We start from the raw sequence: 26,672 nt of genomic DNA, 5'->3' as shown, positions 1-26,672 counted from the left end.
ATGGGGTGGGGGGAATTCTTCTATGCATTTCTATCATATGTGTGAGACTGGGAATAGGAAGCAGCTACTAGGAAAAGAATCAACTCTATTCAGGTTGTTGTAAGGCCCTTTATTTTGTTTAGGTACTGAGGAGGAATGACAAGTGGCATTTCTCTGTGAAGAATGTTTTCACAGAAAACCAAAGGGGAAAAAAGCCAACATGAGCAAATGACAGGTTCTGACAATCAAAAGTTTTACTATGAATGATTTGCAGAAGAAGAAGGACAGATGTTTACTTCTGAAAAGTCTGTGCAGGGCACCCTTGAGCTCCTGGTTCCTCATGCTGTAGATGAGAGGGTTCACTGCTGGGGGCACCACCGAGTACAGCACTGCCACAGCCAGGTCCAGGGATGGGGAGGAGACAGAGAATGGCTTCAGGTAGGCAAAGGTGCCAGTGCTGACAAACAGGGAGACCACAGCCAGATGAGGGAGGCACATGGAGAAGGCTTTGTGCCGGCCCTGCTCAGAGGGCATCCTCAGCACAGCCCTGAAGATCTGCACATAGGAGAGCACAATGAAAACCAAGCACCCAGATGCTGAAGAGAGACTAACCACAAGAAGAGCAACTTCCCTGAGATAGGAGCTGGAGCAGGAGAGCTTGAGAATCTGGGGAACTTCACAGAAGAACTGGTCCACAGCATTGCCTTGGCAGAGTGGCAGTGAGAATGTACTGGCAGTGTGCAGCAGAGCATTGAGAAGCCCAGAGCCCCAGGCAGCTGCTGCCATGGTGGCACAAGCTCTGCTGCCCAGCAGGGTCCCGTAGTGCAGGGGCTTGCAGATGGCAATGTAGCGGTCATAGGACATGACAGTAAGAAAAGCACACTCAGCTGTAGTACAGAAAAAGAGAAAAAATACTTGTGCAGCACATCCTGTGTATGAGATGGCCCCACTGTCCCAAAGGAAATTGGCCATGGCTTTGGGGAGAGTGGTGGAGATAGAGCCCAGATCACAGAAGGCAAGGTTAAGGAGGAAGTAGTACGTGAGAGTGTGCATATGATGATCAGACTACAGCTGTGATGACGAGGCCATTGCTCAGGAAGGCAGCCAGGTAGATGCCCAGGGAGAGCCAGAAGTGCAGGAGCTGCAGCTCCCGTGTGTCTGTGAATGCCAGGAGGAGGAACTCAGTGGTGGAGCTGCTGTTGGACATCTGCTCTGTCTGGGCACAGGGACCTGTCCAGGGAGGAAAAGGCCATAAATTAGGAGATGCTTCTCTGCTCAAATCCTGTAACTCTTCTCACAGAAGACCCCCAACGTACCTTGTCTTTCAGAGAATATTGTGTCTCTCTCTTGATTAAGCTCTGGTTGGCACTAAGGTCATCACAGGGAACAGGAGCACTGCAGGAGTCTGTTCAGCCTACAGCAGTAGATAAATAGGAACACGCAGTGACCTCAGAACATATCCACTCATAATACCCTCACGATATCAAAAATCTTTCCAGCATTGTCCCTACCAATTCACCCAACTACAGGACAGCACCATAAGGTTGGATTTCATTTGTTTAATTGCCCCACCACACCAGAGGAGTGCTAAGGCAGAAAGCATTGGCATTGCTTTTGCACTCCAAGTGAAATCTTTTGGGTCCCAATAGGCAAAGGGACTATTCCTTACTGCAAAGTGAAGAGAGCCACTCTGTCTATCAGCCCTGGTCTCAGCTGTGCTGACACCTCTTTGAGAAGGAGGATGATTACTCTTGTGCGCTTCCTTGAGAAAAACCTGCACACTGCTGAGAGCAGACAAATCCAGGTTCCAAATGCAGAGGAACAAAACCCTCATCCAGCCTCATTTTATCTGAGGAGGGTCTCAGCGCTCCTCATTTAGGCAGAGACAGAGAGGACTCACTGTAAATTCCCATATAGAGCCATCCATGGCTTTAGCAGCAAGGTGACTCCTATATAGGGCTAAGAGAGAACACACAGATACTACAAGAGAGGTGAGCCCTTCTGGAGGGCAACCTTCATCTTAACAAGAATTCCAGGGAATGACAAGGGAATGTCTTGGAGACGGGGTATCCTGAAGGAAGGAACAGATCCTTGTGAGCACCAGAGTGCAGTGCCAGAGATCCTAAAGATCACTTCAGAAGAACCTCAATGGCATAATGAAGGTGATGCTAGTGCAGTCTGTAGGTCAAAGCGGAGGGGGAGGGAACAGGAAATTTTTGCAGTTCATCACCAACAATATTGATCTGTCAGTGCAATGTTCTAGGAAGCACATTCTCCTGTAGATTGATATTCCATACCCATGACACCTGCCTTCCCTCTGCAGCAGGAATTTGAAGTCACAGGCTTCAGAAAATGCCTTCCCCTTCAAGTATCTCACGCCTTCATCTTCTTCTTTAAACATACCCTCATAAATGCAGTTCTCTACAATACCTTGTAATCTAAGTTAGAGGAAGAGGGAAAGCCATCCTGACAGATAACAGTCACTGGACGTGCCAGCTTTGCCCTTCGATAACCCCCTATACATTGTCCTTCAACCCAAGACTCACTGTGCTAGGATCCAAAGGTTCATCCTGTTCAGAGCTGTTCTCTATTGTTGCACTCCACACAGCCTTTAACACCTCTCCCATCTCTCCTCTCTCCACACCACCTGCAGTGGCCCTGCCCTGCTGCATGCCACATAGGAGCTGCTCCTGGGATTCCATGGTAAATAACAGAGATAGGGAATAGCAGTGAGCTGTACAAATACAAAAACTCCTGGTGACACTTCATGTGCCAGACCTGGCCCAAGGTGTCTGCACGCTGTAATGTAATAATTCTGGGAGTAGGGGTGACATCTGGGAACATCCTCTTGGAGCCTGTTGGGAAATCCTTTTGGTCAAGTGAAATGAAAGCAGATCCTGGTCATAGAATTATTTAGGTTGGAAAATGCCTCCAAGACCATCAACTCCAACAGATAACATAACACTGCAAAGTCCACCACTATACCAAGTCCACCTAAGCACTACACTGCACATCTTGTAAATACTCCCAGGAGCGATGATACAGCTACTTCCCTGGGCAGCCTGTTCAGATCATTCATAGATATAAAAGAACTGGCCTCACTACTGAACTCCCTTCACTACAGCTATCTGGGCCTGGGACCCAGACAGATTTTTATCCAGCAAAGCTTATGCCTATAGAAGCCACAGGCAGTTTATGCAGGAGTATGTGGAGCTTCTCCAGGAGCAGCTTTACTAAAATATAGGTAGACAACATCCACAGCCATTCCCACTAAACAGATTGTCTTTCATAGCAGGAAACCAGGCTAGACAAGCAGGATCTACCTGTCATAAATCCATGCTGCCTGGGCCTGTCCACCTGCTTGTTCTGTGTGATGGCACGAGACAACCAATGCCATAACCTCCCCCAGCACTGAAATCAGACTGACAGGCTTGTAGTTACCTGCTTGTAGCCCTGCTTGTAGATGAGCACCTCCTTAGCTGACCTCTAGTCAACTGGGACCTCCCCAGATAGCCAGAATGGCTGACAAATGAGAGAAAGTGGCTTGATGAGCACGTTAGCCACCTTCTTTGGTACTCTTGGATGGATCCCATCTGGTTTCATAAACCTGTGTGCATCTAAGAGTTGTTGCAAGTCGCTATCCATTTCTTCTTGGAATACGATGGCTGTTCCTGATTCTTGTGCCTATTTTCTAGCTCAGAATGCTGGGTATCCAGAGAACAACTGGTCTTTCTGCTAAGGACTGAGGCAAAGGTGGCATTAACTATCTCATCCTTCATCACTGTATTTACCCCCACAACCAATAAAGGATAGAGATTCTTCTGTAGTTGCCGATGTAATTACAGAAGCATTTTTGTGGTCTTAAATGCAGCAGCCAGATAAAGCTCCAGCAGGGTTTTGTCCCTTCTCATTTTAGATGTACTGAGGGACATGAGTTAGTGAGAAATATTGATGATACGTGGATGGTTGGACTAGATGATCTTAGAGATCTTTACCAATCTTGGTGATACTATGATTTTCTCACTGCATAGACTCATGATCTCTTTGTAGTCCTCCTGAGTGGCTTGCCCCTTCTTCCAAAAACCATGAACTCTCCATTTCTTCCTCAGTTTTAGCTCTCTATTCAGCTAGGCTGGTCTTCTTCCCTGCCAGCTCACCTTTTGGTGCGTGGGAAAGGCCTGTTCCTGAACCTTAGCATTTCCTTCTTGGGGGGTGTCCAGCCTTCCTGAAGACCTTTGACCATCAGGAAAATACCCAAAGGACTCTGTCAACCAGTCTCCTAAACAGGAGGAAGTTTGCTCTCCAGGAATCCAACGAGGCAGTTCTGCTAACTTCCCTCTTCACTTTTTCAGGGATCAAAAACTATTAGTTTGTGACTGCCATGCTCAAAACAGCCTTCAACAGTGAGGTGGATTGAGAACTGGCTGACTGGCAGAGCGCAGAGGATTGTTGTTGGCGGTGCAGAGTCTGGTTGGAGGCCTGTAACCAGCAGTGTTCCTCAGGGGTCGGTGCTGGGTCCAGTCTTGTTCAACATCTTCATCAATGCCTTTGATGAGGGGATAGTGGCCACCCTCAGCAAGTTTGCTGATGATACGAAGTTGGGAGGATTGGCTGACAGACCTGAAGGCTGTGCTGCCATTCAGCAAGACCTGGACAGGCTGGAGAGCTGGGCAGAAAGAAACCTGATGAGGTTTAACAAAAGCAAGTGTAGAGTCTTGCATATGGGGAGGAATAATTGCATGCACCGCTACAGGTTGGGAGATGAGCTGCTGGAGAGGAGCTCTGCGGAGAGGGACCTGGGTGTCCTGGTGGATGACAGGTCAGCCATGAGCCAGCAGTGTGCCCTTGTGGCCAAGAGGGCCAAGGGCATGCTGGGGTGCACTAAAAAGAGCGTGGCCAGCAGGTCGAGGGAGGTGATCCTCCCCCTCAACTCTGCCCTGGTAAGGCCTCATCTGGAGTACTGTGTCCAGTTCTGGGCTCCCCAGTACAAAAAAAGACAGGGATCTCTTGGAAAGAGTCCAGCGGAGGGCCACAAAGATGGTGAAGGGCATGGAGCGTCTCTCCTATGAGGAAAGGCTAAGTGAACTGGGTCTGTTTAGCCTTGAGAAGAGAAGACTGAGAGGAGACCTGATCCAGGTCTACAAATATCTAAGGTGTGGGGGGCAGAGTGGCAAGGCCGGTCTCTTTTCAGCGGTATGTGGAGACAGGACAAGGGGAAACGGCCAAAAACTGGAGCATAGGAAGTTCCGCACAAATGTGCGCAAGAACTTCTTTACAGTGAGAGTGACGGAGCTCTGGAACAGGCTGCCCAGGGGGGTTGTGGAGTCTCCTTCTCTGGAGATATTCAAGACCGGCCTGGATGCCTACTTGTGCGACCTGGTGTAGGGAGTCTGCTTTGGCAGGGGGGATGGACTCAATGATCTCTGGAGGTCCCTTCCAATCCCTACAATTCTGTAATTCTGTGATTCAGTGATACTTGGTTGGAAAATGACAGGTGTTTGTGAGAAAGCTGGCATTTTGGGGAAAAAGGCCCTATTTTTAAGAATAAGCTGGGATTTCTGTGGGAATATGACCCATCTTTGGGAGAAAACTGGTCTTTGTGGGAGAAAATGTCATGTATTTGGGAGAAAACGGGTCTATCTGGGAGAAAAGGCCATTTAGATGGGAGGAAGTGTGATCCTGAGGAGCGTCAAGTAGTAGTCTTGAGATGAAACGTGAGGTATTTCTAAGAGAAGTAGTATTTCAGGGAGTAAATGTCTTCTTCTTAGGGGGAAACATTCTTAGATCTGTGAGAAAATTGTGTTTCTTGAAGCAAATGTCTTCTTTTGGGTGGAAAAGTTCATATCTATGTGAAAAAGCTGGTATTTTTGGGAGAAAATGTCCTTGTTTTTTGGTGGAAGAGATGTTTAGGGGACTAGAATAGTGATCCTGGATAACAATGTGACGTCTTTGTGAGCAAAGTGGTATTTCTGAGGGAAAATGTCCCATATTTGGGATAGAAAGAGTATATCTGAGATCAAATGCCATACTTCTGGGAGAAAATGTCTTCTTGTGGGTGGAAAAGTTCATATCTATGTGAGAAAGCTGGTATTTTTGGGATAAAAATGTCTGATGTTGGGGAGAGATGGTCATCTATCTGTGAGAATGCAGGTGTTTCTGGGAGAAAATGCCAGGTATTTGAGAGAAAACAGATGCTTGAGAGGGAAAAGGCCATCTCTTTGGGATCAAAGTGGTATTTCTGGGAGCAAATGCCCCAAATCTGAGAGTAAGTGTCATCATGAGGCGTGTCATGGAGTAGATTTGGGAGGAAATGGAGATATTTCTAAGAGTAGCGGTATTTCTGGGAGCAAATGTCTTTGGGGAAGAAAATGTCCTCCTGAGGGAAGAAAACAGGTCTTTCTTCCCAAAACTGTCATCCAATTGGGAGAAAATCTCCTCTCTTGGGGAGATAAGTGGTATTTCTGGGAGGAAATGACATAGGTGAGGGAGAAAAGTGGGAAAGGGTGGGAAACAATGTCTTGTATTGGAGAGCAACTGTGGTATTTTTGGTGTGCCAAGTGGTCTCTTGGGGAGAAAACATGGTAAATACAGGAGAAAATGTCCTCTGGAGGAGTATCAAGTAGTATTTTCTAGAGAAAATGTCAGGTATTTCTCAGAAAAGTGCTGTTCCTGCAGTTTTCTCCACTAAATTAGACATTTTATCCCAGAAATACCAGTTCTCGCCCCAATATTAGGACAGTTTCTCCCAGAAATATCAGCTTTCTCCCCAAATCAGGACATTTTCTCACAGAAATGCTAGATTGTTTCCCAAATGTAGGACATTTTCTTCCAGAAATACCACTTTTCTCTCCCAAAATATTATATTTTCTTCAAGGAGTGCCTGATTTCAACTCCAAAATAGGACATTTTCTCCCACAAATACCAGTATTCCCCCCTGAAATAGGACATTTTCTCCCACAAATACCAGCTTTCTCCCCACAGATTGGATATTTTCTCCCAAAAATGCCAGTTTTCACCCAAATATACAACATATTCTCCCAGAAATACCACTATTCTGTCTCAAAGGAGGGCAGTTTCTCCCAGAAATACCAGTTTTATCCCCAAAAATGGGACATTTTCTTCTACAGTTACCATCCCCCCCCCCCAGTATTAGGACAGTCTCTCCCAGAAATACCAGTTTTATCCCCAAAATGGGACCGTTTCCCCAGAAATACCAGTTCTCGCCCCAATATTAGGTCAGTTTCTCCCAGAAATATCAGCTTTCTCCCCAGAAATATTGTCGGCCAGATATACCAGTTTTCTCCCAAATATGGGTCCTTTTCTCCCCCAAAATACCAGTTTTCTCCCCTGAAATGGGACAATTTCTCCCAGAAATACCTGTTTTATCCCCCAAATAGGACATTTTCTCCCACAAATACCAGCTTTCTGCCTCAAATAGGGCAGATTCTCCCAGAAATGCCAGTTTTCTTCAAAATATATAAAGTATTCTGCCAGTTTTCTGCCTTGAAATTGGGCAGTTTCTCCCAGAAATACCCGTTTTCTCCACCAAAATAGGACATTTTCTTCTACAAATACCAGTTTTCCCCTCAATGTTAGCAGAGTCTCTCCCAGAAATGCCAGTATTCTCCCCAAAACAGGACATTTTCTCCCACAAATACCAGTTTTCTGCCTCAAAATAGGCAAGTTCCACCCACAAATACCAGTTTTCTCCGCAATATAAGACATTTTCTTCCAGAAATACCAGTTCTCGCCCCAATATTAGGACAGTTTCTCCCAGAAATATCAGCTTTCTCCCCAAATCATGACATTTTCTCCCAGAAATGCAAGACTGTTTCCCAAAAGTAGGGCATTTTCTCCCAGAAATGCAAGACTGTTTCCCAAACGTAGGGCATTTTCTACCAGAAATACCACTTTTCTCCCCCAAAATATTATATTTTCTTCAAGGAATACCCGATTTCAACTCAAATATGGGAACTTTTCTCCCACAAATACCAGTATTCCCCCCTGAAATAGGACCTTTTCTCCCACAAATACCAGCTTTCTCCCCGCAGATTGGATATTTTCTTCCAGAAATGCCAGTTTTCACCCAAATATACAACATATTCTCCCAGAAATACCACTATTCTGTCTCAAAGGAGGGCAGTTTCTCCCAGAAATACCAGTTTTATCCCCAAAATGGGACCGTTTCCCCAGAAATACCAGTTCTCGCCCCAATATTAGGTCAGTTACTCCCAGAAATATCAGCTTTCTCCCCAGAAATATTGTCGGCCAGATATACCAGTTTTCTCCCAAATATGGGTCCTTTTCTCCCCCAAAATACCAGTTTTCTCCCCTGAAATGGGACAATTTCTCCCAGAAATACCTGTTTTATCCCCCAAATAGGACATTTTCTCCCACAAATACCAGCTTTCTGCCTCAAATAGGGCAGATTCTCCCAGAAATGCCAGTTTTCTTCAAAATATATAAAGTATTCTGCCAGTTTTCTGCCTTGAAATTGGGCAGTTTCTCCCAGAAATACCCGTTTTCTCCACCAAAATAGGACATTTTCTTCTACAAATACCAGTTTTCCCCTCAATGTTAGCAGAGTCTCTCCCAGAAATGCCAGTATTCTCCCCAAAACAGGACATTTTCTCCCACAAATACCAGTTTTCTGCCTCAAAATAGGCAAGTTCCACCCACAAATACCAGTTTTCTCCGCAATATAAGACATTTTCTTCCAGAAATACCAGTTCTCGCCCCAATATTAGGACAGTTTCTCCCAGAAATATCAGCTTTCTCCCCAAATCACGACATTTTCTCCCAGAAATGCAAGACTGTTTCCCAAACGTAGGGCATTTTCTACCAGAAATACCACTTTTCTCCCCCAAAATATTATATTTTCTTCAAGGAATACCCGATTTCAACTCAAATATGGGAACTTTTCTCCCACAAATACCAGTATTCCCCCCTGAAATAGGACCTTTTTACCAGTTTTATCCCCAAAAATGGGACATTTTCTTCTACAATTACCATTCCCCCCCCCAGTATTAGGGCAGTCTCTCCCAGAAATACCAGTTTTATCCCCAGAAATGGGACATTTTCCCAAGAAATACCAGTTTTCTACCTCAAAATAGGCAAGTTTTACCCACAAGTACCAGTTTTCTCCACTAAATTGGACATTTTCTTCTAGAAATACCAATTTTTACCCCAATATCAGGACAGGTTCTCCCAGAAATACCAGCTTTCTCCCCAGAAATATGTCATTGTCGGCCAGATATACCAGTTTTCTCCCAAATATAGGATATTTTTCTCCCACAAATACCAGCTTTCTCCCCAAATCACGACATTTTCTCCCAGAAATGCAAGATTGTTTCCCAAATGTAGGGCATTTTCTACCAGAAATACCACTTTTCTCCCCCAAAATATTATATTTTTTTCAAGGAATACCCGATTTCAACTCCAAAAATAGGACATTTTCTCCCACAAATACCAGTTTTCCCCCCTGAAATAGGACATTTTCTCCCACAAATACCAGGTTTCCCCCCTGAAATAGGACCTTTTCTCCCACAAATACCAGCTTTCTCCCCTGAAGTAGGACATTTTCTCCCACAAACACCAGTTTCCTCCATGAAAATAGGACAGTTTCTCCCACAAATACCAGTTTTCTCCCCCAAAATAGGACATTCTCTCATGGAAAAACCAGTTTCCCTCCATGAAATAGGACAGTTTCTCCTAGAAATACCTCTTCTCTCCCAGATTCTGGACATTTTCTCCCAAAAATATCAGTTTTCTCAGGGGATCTCAGGGATCTCTTGGAAAGAGTCCAGCGGAGGGCCACAAAGATGGCGAAGGGCCTGGAGTGTTTCTACTATGAGGAAATGCTGAGGGAGCTGGGCCTGTTTAGCCTTGAGAAGAGAAGACTGAGAGGAGACCTGATCCAGGTCTATAAATATCTAAGGTGTGGGGGGCAGAGTGGCGAGGCCATACTGTTTTTAGCGGTATGTGGAGACAGGACAAGGGGAAACGGCCGAAAACTGGAGCATAGGAAGTTCCGCACAAATGTGCGCAAGAACTTCTTTACGGTGAGGTGACGGAGCACTGGAACAGGCTGCCCAGGGAGGTTGTGGAGTCTCCTTCTCTGGAGATATTCAAGACCTGCCTGGACACCTACTTGTGCGACCTGGTGTAGGGATCCTGCTTTGGCAGGGGGGTTGGACTCGATGATCTCTGGAGGTCCCTTCCAACCCCTACAATTCTGTGATTCTGTAAAACAAACTGATATTCTGTAGTCACTTTTACTTGTGTCAGTTTGCACTAGCAAACAATTCAAAGAAAAGGTACCAGGGAATGTAGCAATTGGACAGATCAGTGCAATAGGAAAGGGGTTACAACAAAGGTGTGATGACAAAAGGGCTGGCACAAAAGAGAGGTACTATAAGGGAAAGGAAGGGAAGAAGATTGCTCACCTGTACCTGAAGAATCTAGGTTTGCAAATGAAAGCTTCACCAAGGAGGGATCTCCAAGAAGAGACAACAGCCAGCAGTCAGTCACAGTCAGCCCTTAAATGAGGTCTAAGAGAGGTGCAGCCAGGCTCCACCCCTTCCTGTCACACAGGTAAACTGCCTTCACCTGTGCTCCCAGGTAGACTGGGTCTTTTGCCCAGGTGCTCAATCAATGGTTCAGGCTGTGACTCAGCGGTTATCATACAAGGAGTTAGCCCAGGTCAGTTTTCATTCTCGTGAAGCTGTCTGCATATGGATGTCTTGCTCTGGACATTTTGTAGCAGCTTACTAGTTACAAAAACTTTTTACTTGGCCCTATGTTTAAGGAATGCACCTCTTTACTATTTATTTCCTAGTTTTGGGGTAGTGCTGTGTGGACTGCGCTGATCCTTGATTCATACTGTAAACTGAGGATCTCTACATAGCTTCATAATGGCCAGGGCTGACATAGCATAGAAGAGTGTGCATATTCACATACTTTGTATAAAACTTTCCTTAGGTTTACACAGAACATATATGTTTCAGTTTCCTCACTCCCACAGCAGCACGGTGAAGAGAATAAGAAGATCAAAAGCAAAAGAACTCATGTTGAGATAAAGACAGTTTAGTAAGTGAGGAAAGAGGAAAAAAAAAAAAAAACAACACAAATTATGTATAGGCAATAACTTCTGATGTAAAGATGATCACCATCTTCCACAAGTAATCATCCAGTAAATTTCTAAGCAGCTTTTACCTTGGAAGACAACATCCCCTGACCCCACCCCCAACTTGCCCAAGTTCTTCCCCTCCTCTCCCTCCCTCCCTCCTCTTCATCAGTTGTCCCAGCTGTATCCCTTGCCCACCCCCTGTAGCATGGGGAAGTTCAGATCCTGAAGATGGTGGGCTCTACAAAACAGCCTAGGAGGGAATTTGCTGCTTCCAGATATTCATCCAGATGTAACTCTGCAAGTAGAAAGAAAATGTTGAGAAGGTACACTACTCAGAAAGGGAAGATAGTGTGTATTGACTATCCCATAGACTGCCACACAGGAGCAGGGGAAAGAGGAACACGGAAATTGGTTGTGCATTTTCTGGGAAAGGCCCATAGTATGAATTTTCCAAGCAAAATCTTACCAGCTCTGTCCCACAGCCACCTACGAGCTTTGGCCTCCAGAAGTTCTGACCAGGATACCCTCCATTTATACTGGGGCAACCACACTAAGGCCAAAACTGTGGCCAAAATTGGCTTCACATCCTACTGAGGGGGAAGGAGGAGAGAAGAGATTGAACAATTAGTGGGAAGAAAGAAAAATAAACCTTTGGACAAAGCTTTGTCTGAAAAAAAGACCTCCACACACAAAAATTTCTCTAGGCTTCTAAAACCATCAAAGCCAGGAAGTTTCCAGATCATAGAATCATACACTCATAGTCTCATAGATTTAGACCTGGATTTATAGAATCACAGAATCATAGAATGGCTTGGGTTGGAAAGGACATTAAAGATCATCTACTTCCAATCCCCTGGCCATGGGCAAGGCTCCCACCCACCAGATCAGGCTGCCCAGGATCCCATCCAATCTGACTTTGAATGCCTCTAGGGACGGGGCTTTCAAAGCTTCTATGGGAAGCCTGTGCCAGAGCTTCATCACCATCTGAGTAAAACGTTTCCTCCTAACACCTTATCTAAATCTCCCCTCTTTTAGTTTAAAACCATTTGCCTCTTGTCCTATTACTATCAGACCATGAAAGAGACATCTGTGCTGATTCAATCTTTCCTTTCCACAAGTAGGGAGGCTCTATATACTGAAGGTTTTCATCTCCTGTTCAACTCAGACTGTAAACTTGGAGCTAAGAAAAGTTCAGCTTGTGACATTTCCCACACTTGACACTGATCTACTTACCTTACTGAGACTTTGTCCCTCAACATCAGCCTTCCTGAGCCCCAAGGCAGAGATCAGGGCTGAGGTGAGGGCCCAGGACCCGTTTGCTTTCTGGAGTGCCACTACTACCCTGATACTGGAGAAGTTACACAGTTCTGTTGACAGTGGTGAAATTGTCCAGTCCCAACTGGTGTTAAAAGCTGTTGGTTCTTCCATCATCTGCTCCTCAGGAGAAGACTCCTGCTCTGGAAAACAGAAATATTCACATAGTCCCTTTGAGATAAGCACTGGCTAGTCAATTCAATAAAGGAAACTTCGTGGTTGATGTTTGTTACAGGGGGAGGATGTCTTCACCCACAGGAAGCATCATGCCAGTGGACCCTGATCCTGGTAGGAAATTTCAACTACCTAGACGTCTTCTGGAAGAAAGAAGTACAGCAAGTTGCAAGCAGTCTAGAGACCCCTGGGACTCACACTCCTGGGTTGTGTTGAGGATAGATTCCTAATCCAGAGGATAGAAAGCACAGTCAGCAAGAAGAGACATGTTACTGTGTTACAACAATACAGAGAACTCAGTGAAGAGGGCTAGATGTAGCATGGGCTGCATTCATCACGCCCCAGGAGAAGTGATGATTTTGAGTATAGGCCAGGCTAAAAGGCAAGACACTGAGCCTCAGGTAGGCAAACTTTCAGTTGTTTGAAGCATTGATGGATGGAATCTCCTGGGAAATCACTTTCAGCAATAAAGAAGCAGAAGAGATCTTGGATATATTTAAAGATATTTTTCTTAGGGTACAAGAGCTCTCAATTCCAACATGCAAGAAATTGGACAATGGAAAAGAAAGACCAATGTGACTGAGTCAGGACTTCCTCATGAAGCTAAAATTAAAAAAAAAGAAAAAAAAAAAAAAAAAGGAAATGTGTAGATAGTGAGTTGTGGATCCCAGGAAGATTACAGGAATACAAACTGGAACACAGGAGCTTCCATCCGAACAAGAGGAAACATTTCTTTGCTGCGTAGGCTACAGAGCGCTGGAACAGGTATTCAGAGAGGCTGTGGAGTCTCCCTCTGTCGGAGTACTTGAAAGTCTTCCAGACGTGGTCATGGGCAATCAGATTTAGTGACCCCGTATGAGTAGGGAGTTAGGACTGGATGACCTCCAGATGTCCCTTCCAACCTCAACCATTCTGTGATTCTAGCCACTCATTTGCATCAAGTGTGACCCATTCTTCTTAGCTTCCCACCTTATATTTTCTCAATCCATCCGCCTTATTTTGTCAATCCACAGAAAAAATCCAATCCAGAGAACTACCCGCCAGATTTCTTTAATTTTGAAGAGATCATGTTTCTGCAGCAGTACAGTTTTCCTTCTATCTATTCCCCATTCTCTGTGCATTTCTCTACAAACATTTCAGATGCCTCCAATATCACATAGATTTTTCAGGGGAAACGTGAAAACCTCCTCTGTCTCCTAAACATCTGCTCTATCCCTTGTGCCCTCAATTTTCTTCTGGCCAGTGCACTTACTTTGCATTCTTCTTCATTAGAAGAGCAAACCTATTTGCAGAAGTAATGTAAGCTCTGATGGTTTTCAGCCTCTCCACCAGGGCTCCAGTTTATCCCTGGTAGTGTCATTGCTGTCCACATGAAAGAGCAGTGACAGGCCCATGAGCCAGAAGAACCTTGACAGTCTCTGAAGAGGGGCATTTTAGAGAGGCAAAAAGCTGGTCAGGCCCACAGGATAGGGGGCTGCTGATGGTGAGGAGTCATCAGACCAGCAAGTCTCACTTTCCCCTCCCAGTCCTATCCCTGCTTTTTCTGGCCTTACCACGGTGCCCAGTATCCCTCCGTTCCAAGCGTACTGCCACAACTGATGTGAAGGCAGATGGGACCCCCAGCCTGAGGCTGATCTTAACTGCACTGTGCCAGACGTCCTCCATCTCTGACTTGCTTGTCCCCTGCCAGGCCAGTTTCCATAGCAGATGCATCATGGCTATGCAGTGCACAGGAAACCTGCTAGGGAAGGGAATTAGTCTTTGTTTCCATGTTGAGGAGGGAAGTGAGACATGGATGAGACATGGAGTAAAGAGCAGGGGGCAGTGGGGCAGTGGTCACCCAGGTCCTCTCCCTGGTCAAGGCAGAGGGGATAAGGTGTGAGCACTGGGTATCCAGAGTGTCTTCTCTTTTCAGGGTGTGCATGCAAATGATATTTGCTTTCCCTCTTCCAGCCCTAGACAATATCCCTCTGCCTTGTGGGCAATGGTATTACCCTCTTACCTGTAATCTGCTGACGGGGACATTGAGAACCTAAGTGTGTAATGAAAGGGCTGGCTGCCCACACGATACTGAAGAGTCACAGTTGCCACATCCGCCTCTGGATCCTGGTGGCACAAGTAAAAGAACCACAGAAAAGTTCATCTGCAGGGCACTGGGGGACTGGCTACTTAGGTTCACTCACTGATTCACTAAATTAGTAGATATCCATTGTAGGAGCAGAGGCAGTAACATCTCTGAGGGAAAGAAAGGAACTCACAGAGACATGATACTGGTTTCCCCCCGTCTAGCAGAGGTGAAGGAGTCTCAGCGTTGAGGAGGTGAAACAGGGAGTGGGTTTTTTAGTTCTGCCCGGGAACATATGATTCCTGGATCCGAGCAGTCACTTCACCTGTGCTTGCCCATGATTCTGGGCATAGATGATGCTATGATGTCCCTGGAAGATTGTCTCAGGAGCTCTTCTGATCACTGTCACCTCCAAGCCTGGTGGAAGGTCCCAGTGTAGTGAGATCTCACTTGCCAGGGGCTGCAGGGCCTGCTGCAGGCACTTCACTGCCTGATGAGAGGATGCAAAGAGAACATACCAATGGAGAGAGTCTCTGAATTGGGGTGGATGATGGTATTTGGATTTCCTTGCACGTCTAGGAGAGCTGTAGGAAGCGTTCAATAGAACAGGGGGAGCACTGAAGGCAGTGGATCATTAACTTGGATATCATAGTCATCTTGGAGTGGATGCACACACATTTGCCTTTGGTCTCCAGAGCAATGGCCTGGGAAATATAAAAGCTCTCACACTTGTCTGTAGGAAAACAGAAACGCCTGCAAAGAAAATGAGAGGAAGGTTAGAAAGGGAAGAGGAAAAATGCTGAGAAGAGCCTGACAAATTCTGAGAGAAGGTCTACTAGAGGAAGAGTATAGATGGTCTTATGGAGGTAAGACAGATGTGTGTGTGGATGTCACTGATGAAATCCCATCAAGGCAAAGAGAAGAACCGTGACAGATGAGGATCTGGGAGAATGTTTGGAAGACTGAAAGGAGGAGTCACCATGCTGGGGGACAGGAACAGGGCTCCCTCATTACCGATGGTAGTCCCGGTAACGGTGAACCTCAGCCATGATAGCTTGCTCTTCACTGGAGACCTTCCTTTGGATGAAGATGAAGAGCTGAGGTAGAGAAGAGGGGATCAAAGATTTCACGGCTCCCCACAGGGAAAAGACACCCTTCTAAAATGCAGGCAGACTTCCCCAACTCACTCCCTTACTCTCTCCCTTAGTACTCGCCTTGAAACAGGGAGAGAAAGAGATTGTGTATCTCCTGTCATTAACATCAATCAGGACATCTCTCAGCACAAAGTAGCCCCCCACAAGTAAGACCCATCTTCCCCAGGTGCAGGTAAATTCCACAGAAGCTCTCCAAAGCTGCCCACCCAAAGATGGTGTCACTTTCTGCCATGAGAATGTCCCAGTGGCAACTCTCAATACAAAAGTTAGCAGAATGACTCATGTTGAGCTCTAAAATCTGCCCTTGCCCCACTGTTTACACCCATTCACTCCGACAACCCTCTGTCCCTTGCTACCTGGCGAGGAAGTCCATAAAGGAAGGGGGTGCTGTAGATAGATCTTAGGAGACCCAAGAGATCACAGCCCCCAAGATCAGGGCAGATGGAAGATATGCATCCCACAGCATTGTCCATGGTTTCCTGTGTGTATTCCACACTTTGCCTACAGGAGAGCATGCAGTGTGTTTGAGAGGAAGGATCTGGTCCACAGCTATCCCCATATGACCATTCCCTACCTCACTACCAGTATTCTAGAAGCAACCTGAAAGGAGAACTACTCTATCACTGCATCTAAATGATCCTGCACTATAGCTGCCATCTAGAAAGTGTTTGTCCCATACTTTCACTTAGAAAAGTTATGCTGCGTTTGCCCTTGCCCTATCATCACCCCCAACTCACAGATAGAAGCCTTCAAAAGTGGCCCCAAAACTGTAGATGTTGAAGTAGCAACCCAGAGGCAAACTCTTGAGGAGGAAGAGCAGTGTGTTCTGGGGACAGGAAGAGGGATGGGCAGAGCTCAGTTGAGGAAGCAAGGCAGAACCTCTGCCCCTGTAAAGCAGCTTGACTGCCCACTACCTGGGCATGAGAAATAAGTCCATAGTGATGATATCCTCAGATGGTACCTGTGCATCCTGGTAGAGGCTGCAGTCCATGACAAAGATGAATTCCCCAAGATGGCCAGGGCTGGGCATCACTTCAGGAATGCTGGGTTTCAGTGTCACCATCACCACAGGGTCCCCCAACAGAGAGCCTGAAGTGTGTGGGGGAAAGGAGGAAGATTCTTAGGTTGCAACACTTTTCCTTGTCTCTTCGCTTTTGTCACACACATTGCCCTCAGCTCCAGCTTATGATACTGAATGAGAAAGAGCTGTTGACTCCCTTCATCCTAGAGAGACCTTGGAGAGACACCGTGATAAACTAGAGCGGTGGGCAACCACCAACTGTATGAAATTTAAGCAGCAGGCTGCTGGATTCTGCAACTGGGATAGGATCATCTTAGATGGATGCACAGACTTACAGATGAGAAGATGGAGAACAGCCCCATAGAAAAGGATCTGGTGATTCTGGTCAGTGACAAGCTGATGATCAGCTGTGCAGTATGCCCTGGCTGCCAAAAGGGCCAGTTGTAGCCTGGGGTGCGGCATGGAGCTGCGTCAGGGAAGGGTCGGGCTGGGGGTTAGGAACAAGTTCTACACCACAGGGTGGTGGGCATGGATCAGGCTCTGCAGGGCAATGGTCACAGCACCAAGCTGCCAGAGTTCAAGAACCATTTGGACAATGCTCACAGGTGTGTGGTTTAATTTTAGGTAGTCCTGTGTGGGAGCATGAGTTGGACATGAGTGTGGACCCCTTCCAATTCTGGATACTCTGTGATTCTATAATTTGATAAAGTTCTTGCCCAAATGTTCCTCAGACTCTTCAAGTCTCCCCAACACCTGGTGCTCAGTTCTGACCTCCACACTCACCAGGTGCAGCTTTGGGGTCTCTGCTCTCCACCACAGCGCTGAGATTGTGAGGCCCTCCATGATACACCAACAATTCCAACTTATCAGAGAGACAGGGTGATGATTTCAATGAAACCTGAGAACGAGTGGGGTGTGTGGAGGAAAAAGAATCATCAGCAGACTGCAGATCCTTCATTTATTTCCTCCTTTGGGACTGGCATCTTTCAGGGCCATACCTCAGCAGATGTCTGATCTGGAGCTGTGTACTGCAGAGGGGTGCAGCTGCTGTTAACACTGATATGTGACACACCACGGGCTGACTGCAGACGGATTCTGAAGTGCAGGTCTTCTGATATCTCCTCTTCGGATAGGTGCCGTCCTGTAGGGACAAAGAGGTGTGAGAAGTTGAAAGGCAAGAACCTATGGCAGCAGACAGTGACTGTGGGGTGATGAGAGAAGCCTGGACAAATGGTAAGAGAGGTCTATGAGGGGAAGAATACAGGTAGTCTTAGTGAGGTGAGACGTGTGTGGAGGTCATTGATGAAGTCCTATCAAGGCAAAGAGAAGAACTGGAAAAGGCAAAGATTTGGGAGAATGTTTGGAAGATTGACAAGGAGATTCACCATGTTGGGGGACAGGAGCAGGATTCCCTCATTCCCAATGATGGCCTGGGTAACAATATTCATTTAAGTTCTTTCCTCAGAGGGCGGTGAGGCGCTGGCACTGCTGCCCAGAGCTGTGGGTGCCCCATCCCTGCAGGCACTCAAGGCCAGGTGGGATGGGGCCCTGGGCAGCCTGAGCTGGTGGGTGAGAATCAGCAAATGGCCAGGGGTTGGAACTAGATGATCTTTGAGGTCCCTTCTGACCCAGTCCATGATATGATTTTATGATTCTATGATCTGTCATGGGGGGCTGTGCATAGGTATCTGCAGGGATCTCCTGCCTGGGGATATATGGGGAGAATTGGAGGACTTCTGTCTGGCACAGATGGGGGAGAATTTTTAGGTTCTCTAACTGTGCCATGTATGTAGGAATAGGATCCTTCCCAGAGGGATACTTGAGAGAAGTGTGCTTCTCCCACATGGATACACTTGTTGGATCACTCACTGATGAATTTTTGTTGGGGAAATAGCTTCTTTGGCCAGCAAAACTTGGCAGCTCCATCGGGATTCAGTGGAAGCTCCTGGACATAGCACAAGCTGATGGCCACCTCTCTGTTAGGAGGCACAGTCCCCAAGAAACAAGCAAACACTGGACCCCAAAAATCCCACTGATCCTTCAGATATCTCAAATTCTCCATGCCTGGAGTGGCTTTGTACAGCTGCTGTGCCTGCCACAAAAAAAATGGAGAAAAACATGTCTCTGAGGTCTCACATGGATTTCATTCTCTTTTCTCCAAACTTAACTCCAGGTCCACCCCACCTCCTCCTGACTCCATTGGAGTACCTCTTTCTTGTCCCAGAGCACTGCTTCAACACAAGTGTCCCCCGTGGTGGCATGGAAGGTGTGTACAACAGTGTCAGAGTCCACAGGAAAGATGAACATGATCTCCCTAGAGATTTGCTGCTTATTGCAGAAGAACATCTCAGACACCACATCGGCCACAAAGTCCTGGATGGTTACATTTACTGTCACAGATTCAAGCTCCATTTCGGGATAGGAAGAAAAGAACCATGTTCCTCTCGAGAACAAGCCTGAGGAAGACACAGCAGTTGTAAGACTCCCTGAATGCCTGTAGAGAATTTAACTTTCAGGTGTCTGCTTGTAATGGTCTACAGCTGTGTGCTCAAACCTGCCACAGAAATGCTGTTGCAGAGCTGACAAATAGCAACAGAAAGTCCCCAAGGCAGCCAACATGTTTCCCTGGGACCACAGATCCTCATCTATCTAAGCCACCACCTTCTTTGAGACTAATGTTCTGGTGAGATTAACTTAATCAGATGTATTACTCATTTTGCACTGCTGGAAAGGAAGGGGGGACTGTATCAGGGACGCTTAGCATAGCGTCAAAGGCAGAGTCACAGAAAATCTGTATCATCCTCCCACTTCTTGATGGCTTCTCTGGAAAGCCCTCAGCACTATGGGTGAAATGAGCCACACTTCTTTTGCTATGCAACTCAGAATCAGTGAAGGCTGCTTACAGGCCACGTCCTCAAGTTCCCAGAACATGGTAAGGTGTGCTTCCCTCTCAGCCATCCAAGAAAAGAGTTCCTTTCCACATCATTTTCCCAGAAAAAATCTTCCCCACTCTTCACAGATACCACCCTCCTGACCCCAGCTCACCTCTGTACCTCCTCTGCTTGCTCAGGGTGCCACTTACTCTCATCCTGACTGGTTGAAGACAGTTTCTGTGTGGAAAAGGGCATACATTGAGTTACGAGGATCTAATGACAAAAAGTGGGCCCCTTCCACCAATATACATCATGGCCAAGATGGCTCTTCGCCATCACATACCATTTTGTCCCTCTCTCAAGAGCCTTTGAGCAGATTAATAGGAGACTAACTAGTGGAATGGGAATTGCAGGTGCCAAAAATCTCTCTTGTTTCTAGGCTGTGGCGGTGCTTAATTCATGTGAGATCACAGGGAAAGTGGCATAAATGGTGGGTCACAGGCTGAGACACAAGGCAAGAGCATGAGCTTGGGCCTGAGCACTGACAGTTGCACCTAGACAAAACCAGCACCAGTGCTGACAGGATGAAATGGACAGAGGGCTGGACAGACAGAACAGATGAAGCATGGTCTGGGTGTGAGGAAGGTGGCACTGCTGGCTGGCTGGGGAGGGCTGTATTTGGTGGCAGTAGGACTGAATGGTAGGAAATGTGAAGATATAGGAAACTGGGCAGGAGAACGGATGAATAAATTTGTAGCTGGATACACGGATGGCCATCCAGGGAAGCGGAAGGCAGATAAGCAAGCACTGAAGGAGCTGATAAGCAAATGTAGAATGCGAGGGAAAGGATGCTAAATACTGCCAAATTCGTGATTGATAGGTCAATTCAGCACCTAAAGATGGGTATCTTGAGACAGCTAGTCCTTGTACATATCACTGATCTAAACTGCTCAGAGCCTTGGCTCAGTGGTCATAGCTTTGTATCGTGGAGCCATACAGCAGGTGAGTGGCCTCACAGAAATAAGGAAATCCAGTCTGACTGCCTCTGCAGAATGATGACTGTCTCCCATACGCCCTGTGCTATACATGTTGGCACCATGTGTCTATCTTGGAAATGACAGGATGTCCAAACATCCATGTTTCATGCTATCCTTCAGCAATTTTATGGTTCTATCATCCTTTTTATATACCCAATTTCTTTACTGTGCTAGCTATAGGAAAAGTCATTTATAAATGATGCTCTAAAGCATATGAGTGTCCTTACTGGGATAAGCAGCTCCCAGCACTGCAGTCAGCAGGTCCCAGTGAGAAATGCCTGTATGGAAAAGGAATAGTGTTGAAGACACAGTCTGAGCTCCTTGCTGTGGGGGCAGCTGCAAGGTATTCAATCAGAGGACCTTCTGGGGGAATTGGAAAAGGAGGAGGAAGTGCCTGAATGGCCCAAGTCATAAGAATAAACTGGTGAATGTTACCACAAGCAAAGGACTGACAAAGCATATGATTCCTTGCTCATTATTGATTTACCAATGATCAACTTTAAGGAATCCATTAAGAAAATAGATAAGCCTGTACACTCTGGTTCTGTATAATTCTGAATTGTTGAATATCACCACCTCTGTGTATATGTCTCAAGGAGAATTTGGACCTTAACTTGCATATCTTTGTCGTCAGCTGTGGAGGCCCCAGACATGCAGGCACCATTGGAACTGATCACCTCAAACCAATTCCATTTTTGCACTCTCTCTGAGGGCACACTTGTTCCTTAGTCACGTGCAGAAGCCCTGAGAGCAGCAAGGGACAGACATGCACACACACTCACTGCCCAGAGAAGCATAAGTGCACAGTCACACTGTTCCTGCACCCCTTGGCCTGGCAGGACACGGTGGCACAGAAGACAGAGAGGCACAGACAGAAGCCAGTGAGCCTGTTGCCGCGGTGTGGCAAGCACAGAGAAAGGATCGTGCACATGGAAACAGCACACGGCTGGAAGGATGGATGCAGACAGGAACTCACCAGAGAACGCAGCCTGCAGCAGGAGCAGTGAGCAGACGGGCACAGGAGCGGCTCAGGAGCGGAATCCTCCCTGTTGTAACACAGAGGAGGAGGGGTGAGCTCTGCAGGAAGCTGCGGGCAGAGGGGGAGCTGCCTGCTGCAGCGCCTGGGCGGCTGCCTGGGAAGGGATGCAGCCAAATGCTCGTTCAGGGACGAAGGGCTGCGAAGCAGGGCTGCGGCCGTGCCTTCCTGCTGAGATGGGCGGAGGGCTGGAGAATGTGTTTCCATCGGAGTCTCGGCAGTCCCTGTATTTTAAAATATTCTTTCACAGTGCTTTTTATTTCAGCATCTGATGGCTGAGAGAAGACCCTGGCAGCATTCCAGGCATAGCCAGCTACAGGGACTGGAAGTCTGAAGGAAATCTCTGTGTATCTATGTGTGGTGGCCTGGAAGCTCCTCCTGGTGTCTTCCAAAGAGACAAGACAGATAAACCTGTATTTTAGCTAACTAACTAGGGGACTTATCACAGAGAGCTGCCTTGTGCCCTGGATGCAATGTACAGAAGTTCTGCTGCTGGATTTGCAGGTGCATGATGTATGTGTGGATGCCAACAGCTCACCCGTGATCAGGATTAACTAGAATATTCTGAGTGCACTCACCTAAATAATAAAGGAGGAAAGGAAATGAGTCCAAACTGATGGAGCCAGACTCTGCTCATTCACACCCCATGACAGGATGAGAGGCAATGAGGAAAAAAACAAAACTGGTGGAACGAGAGGATAAGATGTAAGATAACAATTCAAAGATGGAAGCCATTTGAGAGAAGCCTGTCAGATTCTCTCCCACTTGGAATTTATGTCAGCTGCCACAACAGTGACACTCTGTGATGTCTTCTCACGAACATGGGAAGCTCTGGCGTGTCAACCTACACACTGCGCCCCAGGAAGTTAGAATTCTTAGTCAGGACCAAGGGCTCAGCAAGATCTCTACTTCTAAAGCAGGCAGTTCGTACATTTGCAATCGTACTTGTTTCTATATTTGTCCCTAGAAGGCAGCAAGGAAGCTCAGTGAAAATGAAATCCAAGAGAGGTATTTTCATGCTCATTGTGATATTTTATTTCTGTTGAGGTAAATCCACCAAACAACGCATATTGTTCCTACCCACTCTGGGAAGACTAAATGATGAGTTTGCTCCAAGTTGTCTCTGCGTGCTTGATGAAAACATGGATTTTCCTCCCTCTACCTAAATGAATACTCCTGTGTCCTGGCATCTCTTACAGGTAAGTGCTTTCAGTCACTTTGCCAAAAACTGTTATTCGTGGCAAAAGGAACTAGTGGAAGAGAGATGTAGAATACCAATGACATTATCTCCTGGGTGATGAGGTTTCTGTCCAAGACAACTGCAATCTCTGCTGCAATGACTTTACTGTATAAAGATGTCTTTGTTTTTGTTTGCTTCTTTGTTTGTTTGCTTCTTTCCTTGGAAACAAAGACTGGAATGTAGTTTTTCTCTTGCCTTTCTGCCCCTGTCAAATAACGAGATGCTCATCTATTAAAAGATGTTGTGGGTCAGGGTGGAGAAAGTATCTTTCTCAATGAAATAATGCATATTTCTTCCATGCAGCAAGGTTAAAAATTCACAAAAGGAAAAAACCTCCATCCCCAGAGTGATACAAGGTGATGTAATCATGAATGCTGAGTTACTAATTAGTAATTCATATACACAAAAAGTGGACAGACAAAGCACAAAGTTACGAAGTACACTCTGAGATACATCTGATTTCCTGATTTGTTTCAGTTTATCAGGGCAATTAAAAACAGTCAAGGTAAAAGATAAAAATACACTACATTACCACTGCAGCATGACAGCAGGACTAGGGAAAGCCTGGCTTTGTTGTTCATGATGATGGCATATCTAAGGGGGTTGCATATGGCCACATAGCGGTCATAGGCCATAGCTGCCAAAATGTAGCATTCGGTGGCCCCCAAGAAAATGACAAAGTAGAGCTGTGTGGCACAGCCCACGTAGGAAATTCTCCTGCCCTCTGACAGGAAGCTTACCAACATCTTGGGAACGACAGTGGATGCTGTGGAAATATCCAGGAAGGACAGGACCCGGAGGAAGAAGTACATGCGCATGTGGAGGGTAGGATGCGCTGTGACCAGGAAGATGAGAGGGTTCCCAGTGAGGAACTCTCTAGCCATCTACTCTATGAGCTAAAAGTCAGCCTACTCCATTTACTGCAACAGTGCAGACAACTGTCTCGCACAGAGACCTTTAAGACACAGTAGCTGCATTGGTAAAGTAAGTTGTAAGTGTAGGTGATAAGGGAAAATGAACATGATACAAGAATAAGAAAAATAAAGGTGATGAAAGCTGTCATGTCAACCATAGAGGTGGAATTGAAGGCAAGAGCAGTCAAAGAACCAGTGCTTCAAAAAACGTGACTGAAATTACAGCCAAAGAAAGACAAAGTGCTAACCAGAATGACTGGAAGAGGAATGGCTGGAAAACCACAAACCCATGAAGGCTAGCAAAGGGCTAGCTGAGTAGAGAGAATGCTGCTCATGCAAATGCTTAGTGCAGTGGGAAGCATACAGCTAAATAGCAGTCATAAACTCTGACAGACTGCATGAAATATTCACTGCAGCCCAGGCAGAAAATAACACAAATCTGTAGAATGGAGCTGGTGAAGCAGACAGTTTTGCTGATCCCTGCGAGGAGTGTAAATGCTTTGGGAATGTGGGCAGTAGTTACCAAATCTCCAGGAAGGAGAGTTTACGGAAAATAAAACTATGAGTTTTTGGAGGTATGGACTGGATGAGCAGATGGTTATTTGGGTCAAAAACTGGCTGTATGGCCAAACCCAGAGGGTTGTGGTCAGTGCTGCAGAGTCAGACTGAAGACCAGTAACGAGTGGAGTGGAGTGGCCCAGGGGGCAGCACTGGATCTGGACATTGGAGTAAAGTACACCTTCAGAAAATTTACAGATTACACAGAACTATGTGGGGAGTGGCTGACCTGACTCACGAGAGGGCTGTGCAGCCATTCAGAGGGACCTTGACATGCTGGAAGGGTGGGCTGACGAGTATCTGACAAGTTCAGCACGAAGTGCAAAGTCCTGCAGCTGGCAATGAACAACCCCAGGCACAAGTGCATAATGGGGCCACTCAGCTGGAAGGCAGCACTGCAGAAAAGTTCTGGTAGACACCAAGCTGAACAAAAGTCAGCAATGGTTCCTCGCCACTTAGAAAACTAATGAAATTCTTGGCTGCATTAGGCAAAATATTGCCAGCATTTCAAGAAAGGTGATCCTTCTCCTCTACCCAGAACTGGTTAGGACACAGCTGGAGTACTGTGTCTTGTTCTGAACCTTTCAGTACAAGAGAGATCTGGACATACTTGAAAGACTTCAGTGTAGGGCTGTGGAGGTGATCTTGGGATTGGAGCACCCCTTCTATGAGGACAGAGAGTTGGGATTATTCAGTCTGGAGAAGAGGAGGCTCAGGGAGGATCTTGTCAATGTCTAACAGTACCTGAAGTGAGGATGCAAAGAAGACAGAGCCAGGCTGTTTTCAGTAGCGCCAGTGCCAGGACAACAGGCAACGGGCAGAAACTGGAACACAAGAGGTTCCATCTAAACATCAGGTAACAGTTCTTTACTGTGCAGGAGATGGAGCTCTGGGACTGGTTGCCCAGAGATGTGGAATCTCTTTCCTGGGTGATCTTCAGAAGTCACCTGGACATGATTTGGGCAACCTGCTCCAGATGTCCCTGCTTGAGCAGAAAGAGTGGACCAAGCCACCTCCAGAGATCCCTTCCAACCTCACAGTAGTGCATAGCAGGAGAAAGACATAGCGGACACAAGTTGAAAAGAGCGTGGTGAGGCACTGGAACAGAGAAGCTGTCGACACCTCATCCCTGAAAGTGATCAAGATCAGGTTGGATGGAGCCCAAGGCAATCTGCTTTATTGGGTGGCAACTAGATGATCTTTGACGTCTCTTCCAACCAAAGCTGTTCTATGATTTGATGAAAAAAGAGGTTCCACGCACTGCATTGGAAGTCAGACACTAAATAGTTGTAGTCTACATCCCTGGCGATTTTCAAAATACTCCTAGACAAAGCCCTAAGCAACCTGGTCAGACCTCATAACTGACTCTGAATTGAGTAAGAGGTTGTCTTAAAAGATCTCCTGAATTCCTTTACAGCATGGATTATCATATCAAGTTCTCATATGACCCAACTAGTAAGAAACATCAACAAAACTGTGGTAGAAAACCTCTTAGGAGCTAGATTGCTGACCCTAGCAGATATGTTTGCAAGCAAGGACAGACTTTCTTTTCAGATCAGGGCAAACTTGAATGAAACTTCAGAATCCCATCCAGACTTCTGTGTGCAGGCAGACTAGTCCTATAAAAAACTCTGAACACTCTGCCAGTGTTGCTGAAAAACAAGTCAAGTGGCTCTAAGGAGTAAAAACGATTGGACTTTCCTGAGACATCATCAACACTATCAAACTAGGTGAAGAAGTGAACTGTCTGAATGAGACAACCTCCTCCTAAAAGGAAAGCTTTCAGGGTGGGGTGGAATTCCCTGAGCCCAGCCATGCAATTCAGATTGCTTCAAGGACACACACACTGACATAACATGACAAAGAATCATCTGGAAACTTGTGCAGCATGGGGAGTCCAGCTGGCATATGAGAATGAACAATGGGAGTAAACACCTGAATATGAATATTTGTATTTCTACCTGTAAATGGAATTCAACTCAGCATTATTTTCCCTAAGTTTAGATAATCGTTATACTGTGGTTTTTTTTTGTTTGTTTGTTTGTTTTTTTTTTTTTATTATGGTATTTATTTAAAGATTAATGTGTTTGTACACTGTTAATATATAGCTTTGGATATGCTGAATCATTTATTCTGCATTTACATTAAATGCCTCAAACACAAGCGTGTCTGAGAGGTT

General features: G+C 46.2%; 2 protein-coding genes and 1 long non-coding RNA gene across 10 annotated transcripts in view; 1 reads left to right on the top strand and 2 right to left on the bottom strand.

Annotated features, from left to right (window-relative positions):
* LOC149913500 (uncharacterized) overlaps positions 1-26,672 on the top strand; it is a 207,287-nt gene that overhangs the window by 90,622 nt on the left and 89,993 nt on the right. The window lies entirely within an intron of this gene.
* Positions 9-1,032, bottom strand: LOC149913508 (olfactory receptor 14J1-like). The gene has a single exon (XM_090129457.1). It carries the CDS (start codon positions 1,030-1,032, stop codon positions 169-171), a length of 864 nt encoding a protein of 287 aa, XP_089985583.1. The 3' UTR covers positions 9-168.
* Positions 1,072-22,058, bottom strand: LOC149913507 (von Willebrand factor A domain-containing protein 5A-like). 8 transcript variants are annotated; one of them, XR_016461079.1, is made up of 10 exons: positions 21,722-22,058; positions 19,881-19,945; positions 19,020-19,291; positions 18,705-18,927; positions 17,834-17,976; positions 17,619-17,733; positions 12,341-12,564; positions 11,574-11,694; positions 1,296-1,393; positions 1,190-1,209 (listed from the first exon to the last, which is right to left on the bottom strand). XR_016461079.1 is itself a non-coding variant. In XM_090129453.1 (9 exons), the coding sequence occupies exons 2-8, from the start codon at positions 19,921-19,923 to the stop codon at positions 1,331-1,333; spliced, it is 1,083 nt and encodes a 360-aa protein (XP_089985579.1). In that variant the 5' UTR covers positions 19,924-19,945; positions 21,722-22,022; the 3' UTR covers positions 1,072-1,209; positions 1,296-1,330. The 8 variants fall into 8 exon arrangements, 7 of the variants coding, with proteins under 7 accessions (XP_089985579.1, XP_089985576.1, XP_089985578.1 ...); XM_090129453.1 differs by lacking the exon at positions 11,574-11,694 and having other exon boundaries at positions 1,072-1,209; positions 21,722-22,022; XM_090129450.1 differs by lacking the exons at positions 1,190-1,209; positions 1,296-1,393 and adding an exon at positions 11,269-11,402 and having other exon boundaries at positions 21,722-22,053.

Source organism: Phasianus colchicus, chromosome 36 (genome assembly GCF_987193195.1).
Source record: "Phasianus colchicus chromosome 36, bPhaCol1.hap1.1, whole genome shotgun sequence".
In the NCBI taxonomy this organism is placed as follows: Eukaryota; Metazoa; Chordata; class Aves; order Galliformes; family Phasianidae; genus Phasianus; species Phasianus colchicus.
Note: the sequence above shows the minus strand (reverse complement) of the source record. Positions and strands in the feature narration are given on the sequence as shown.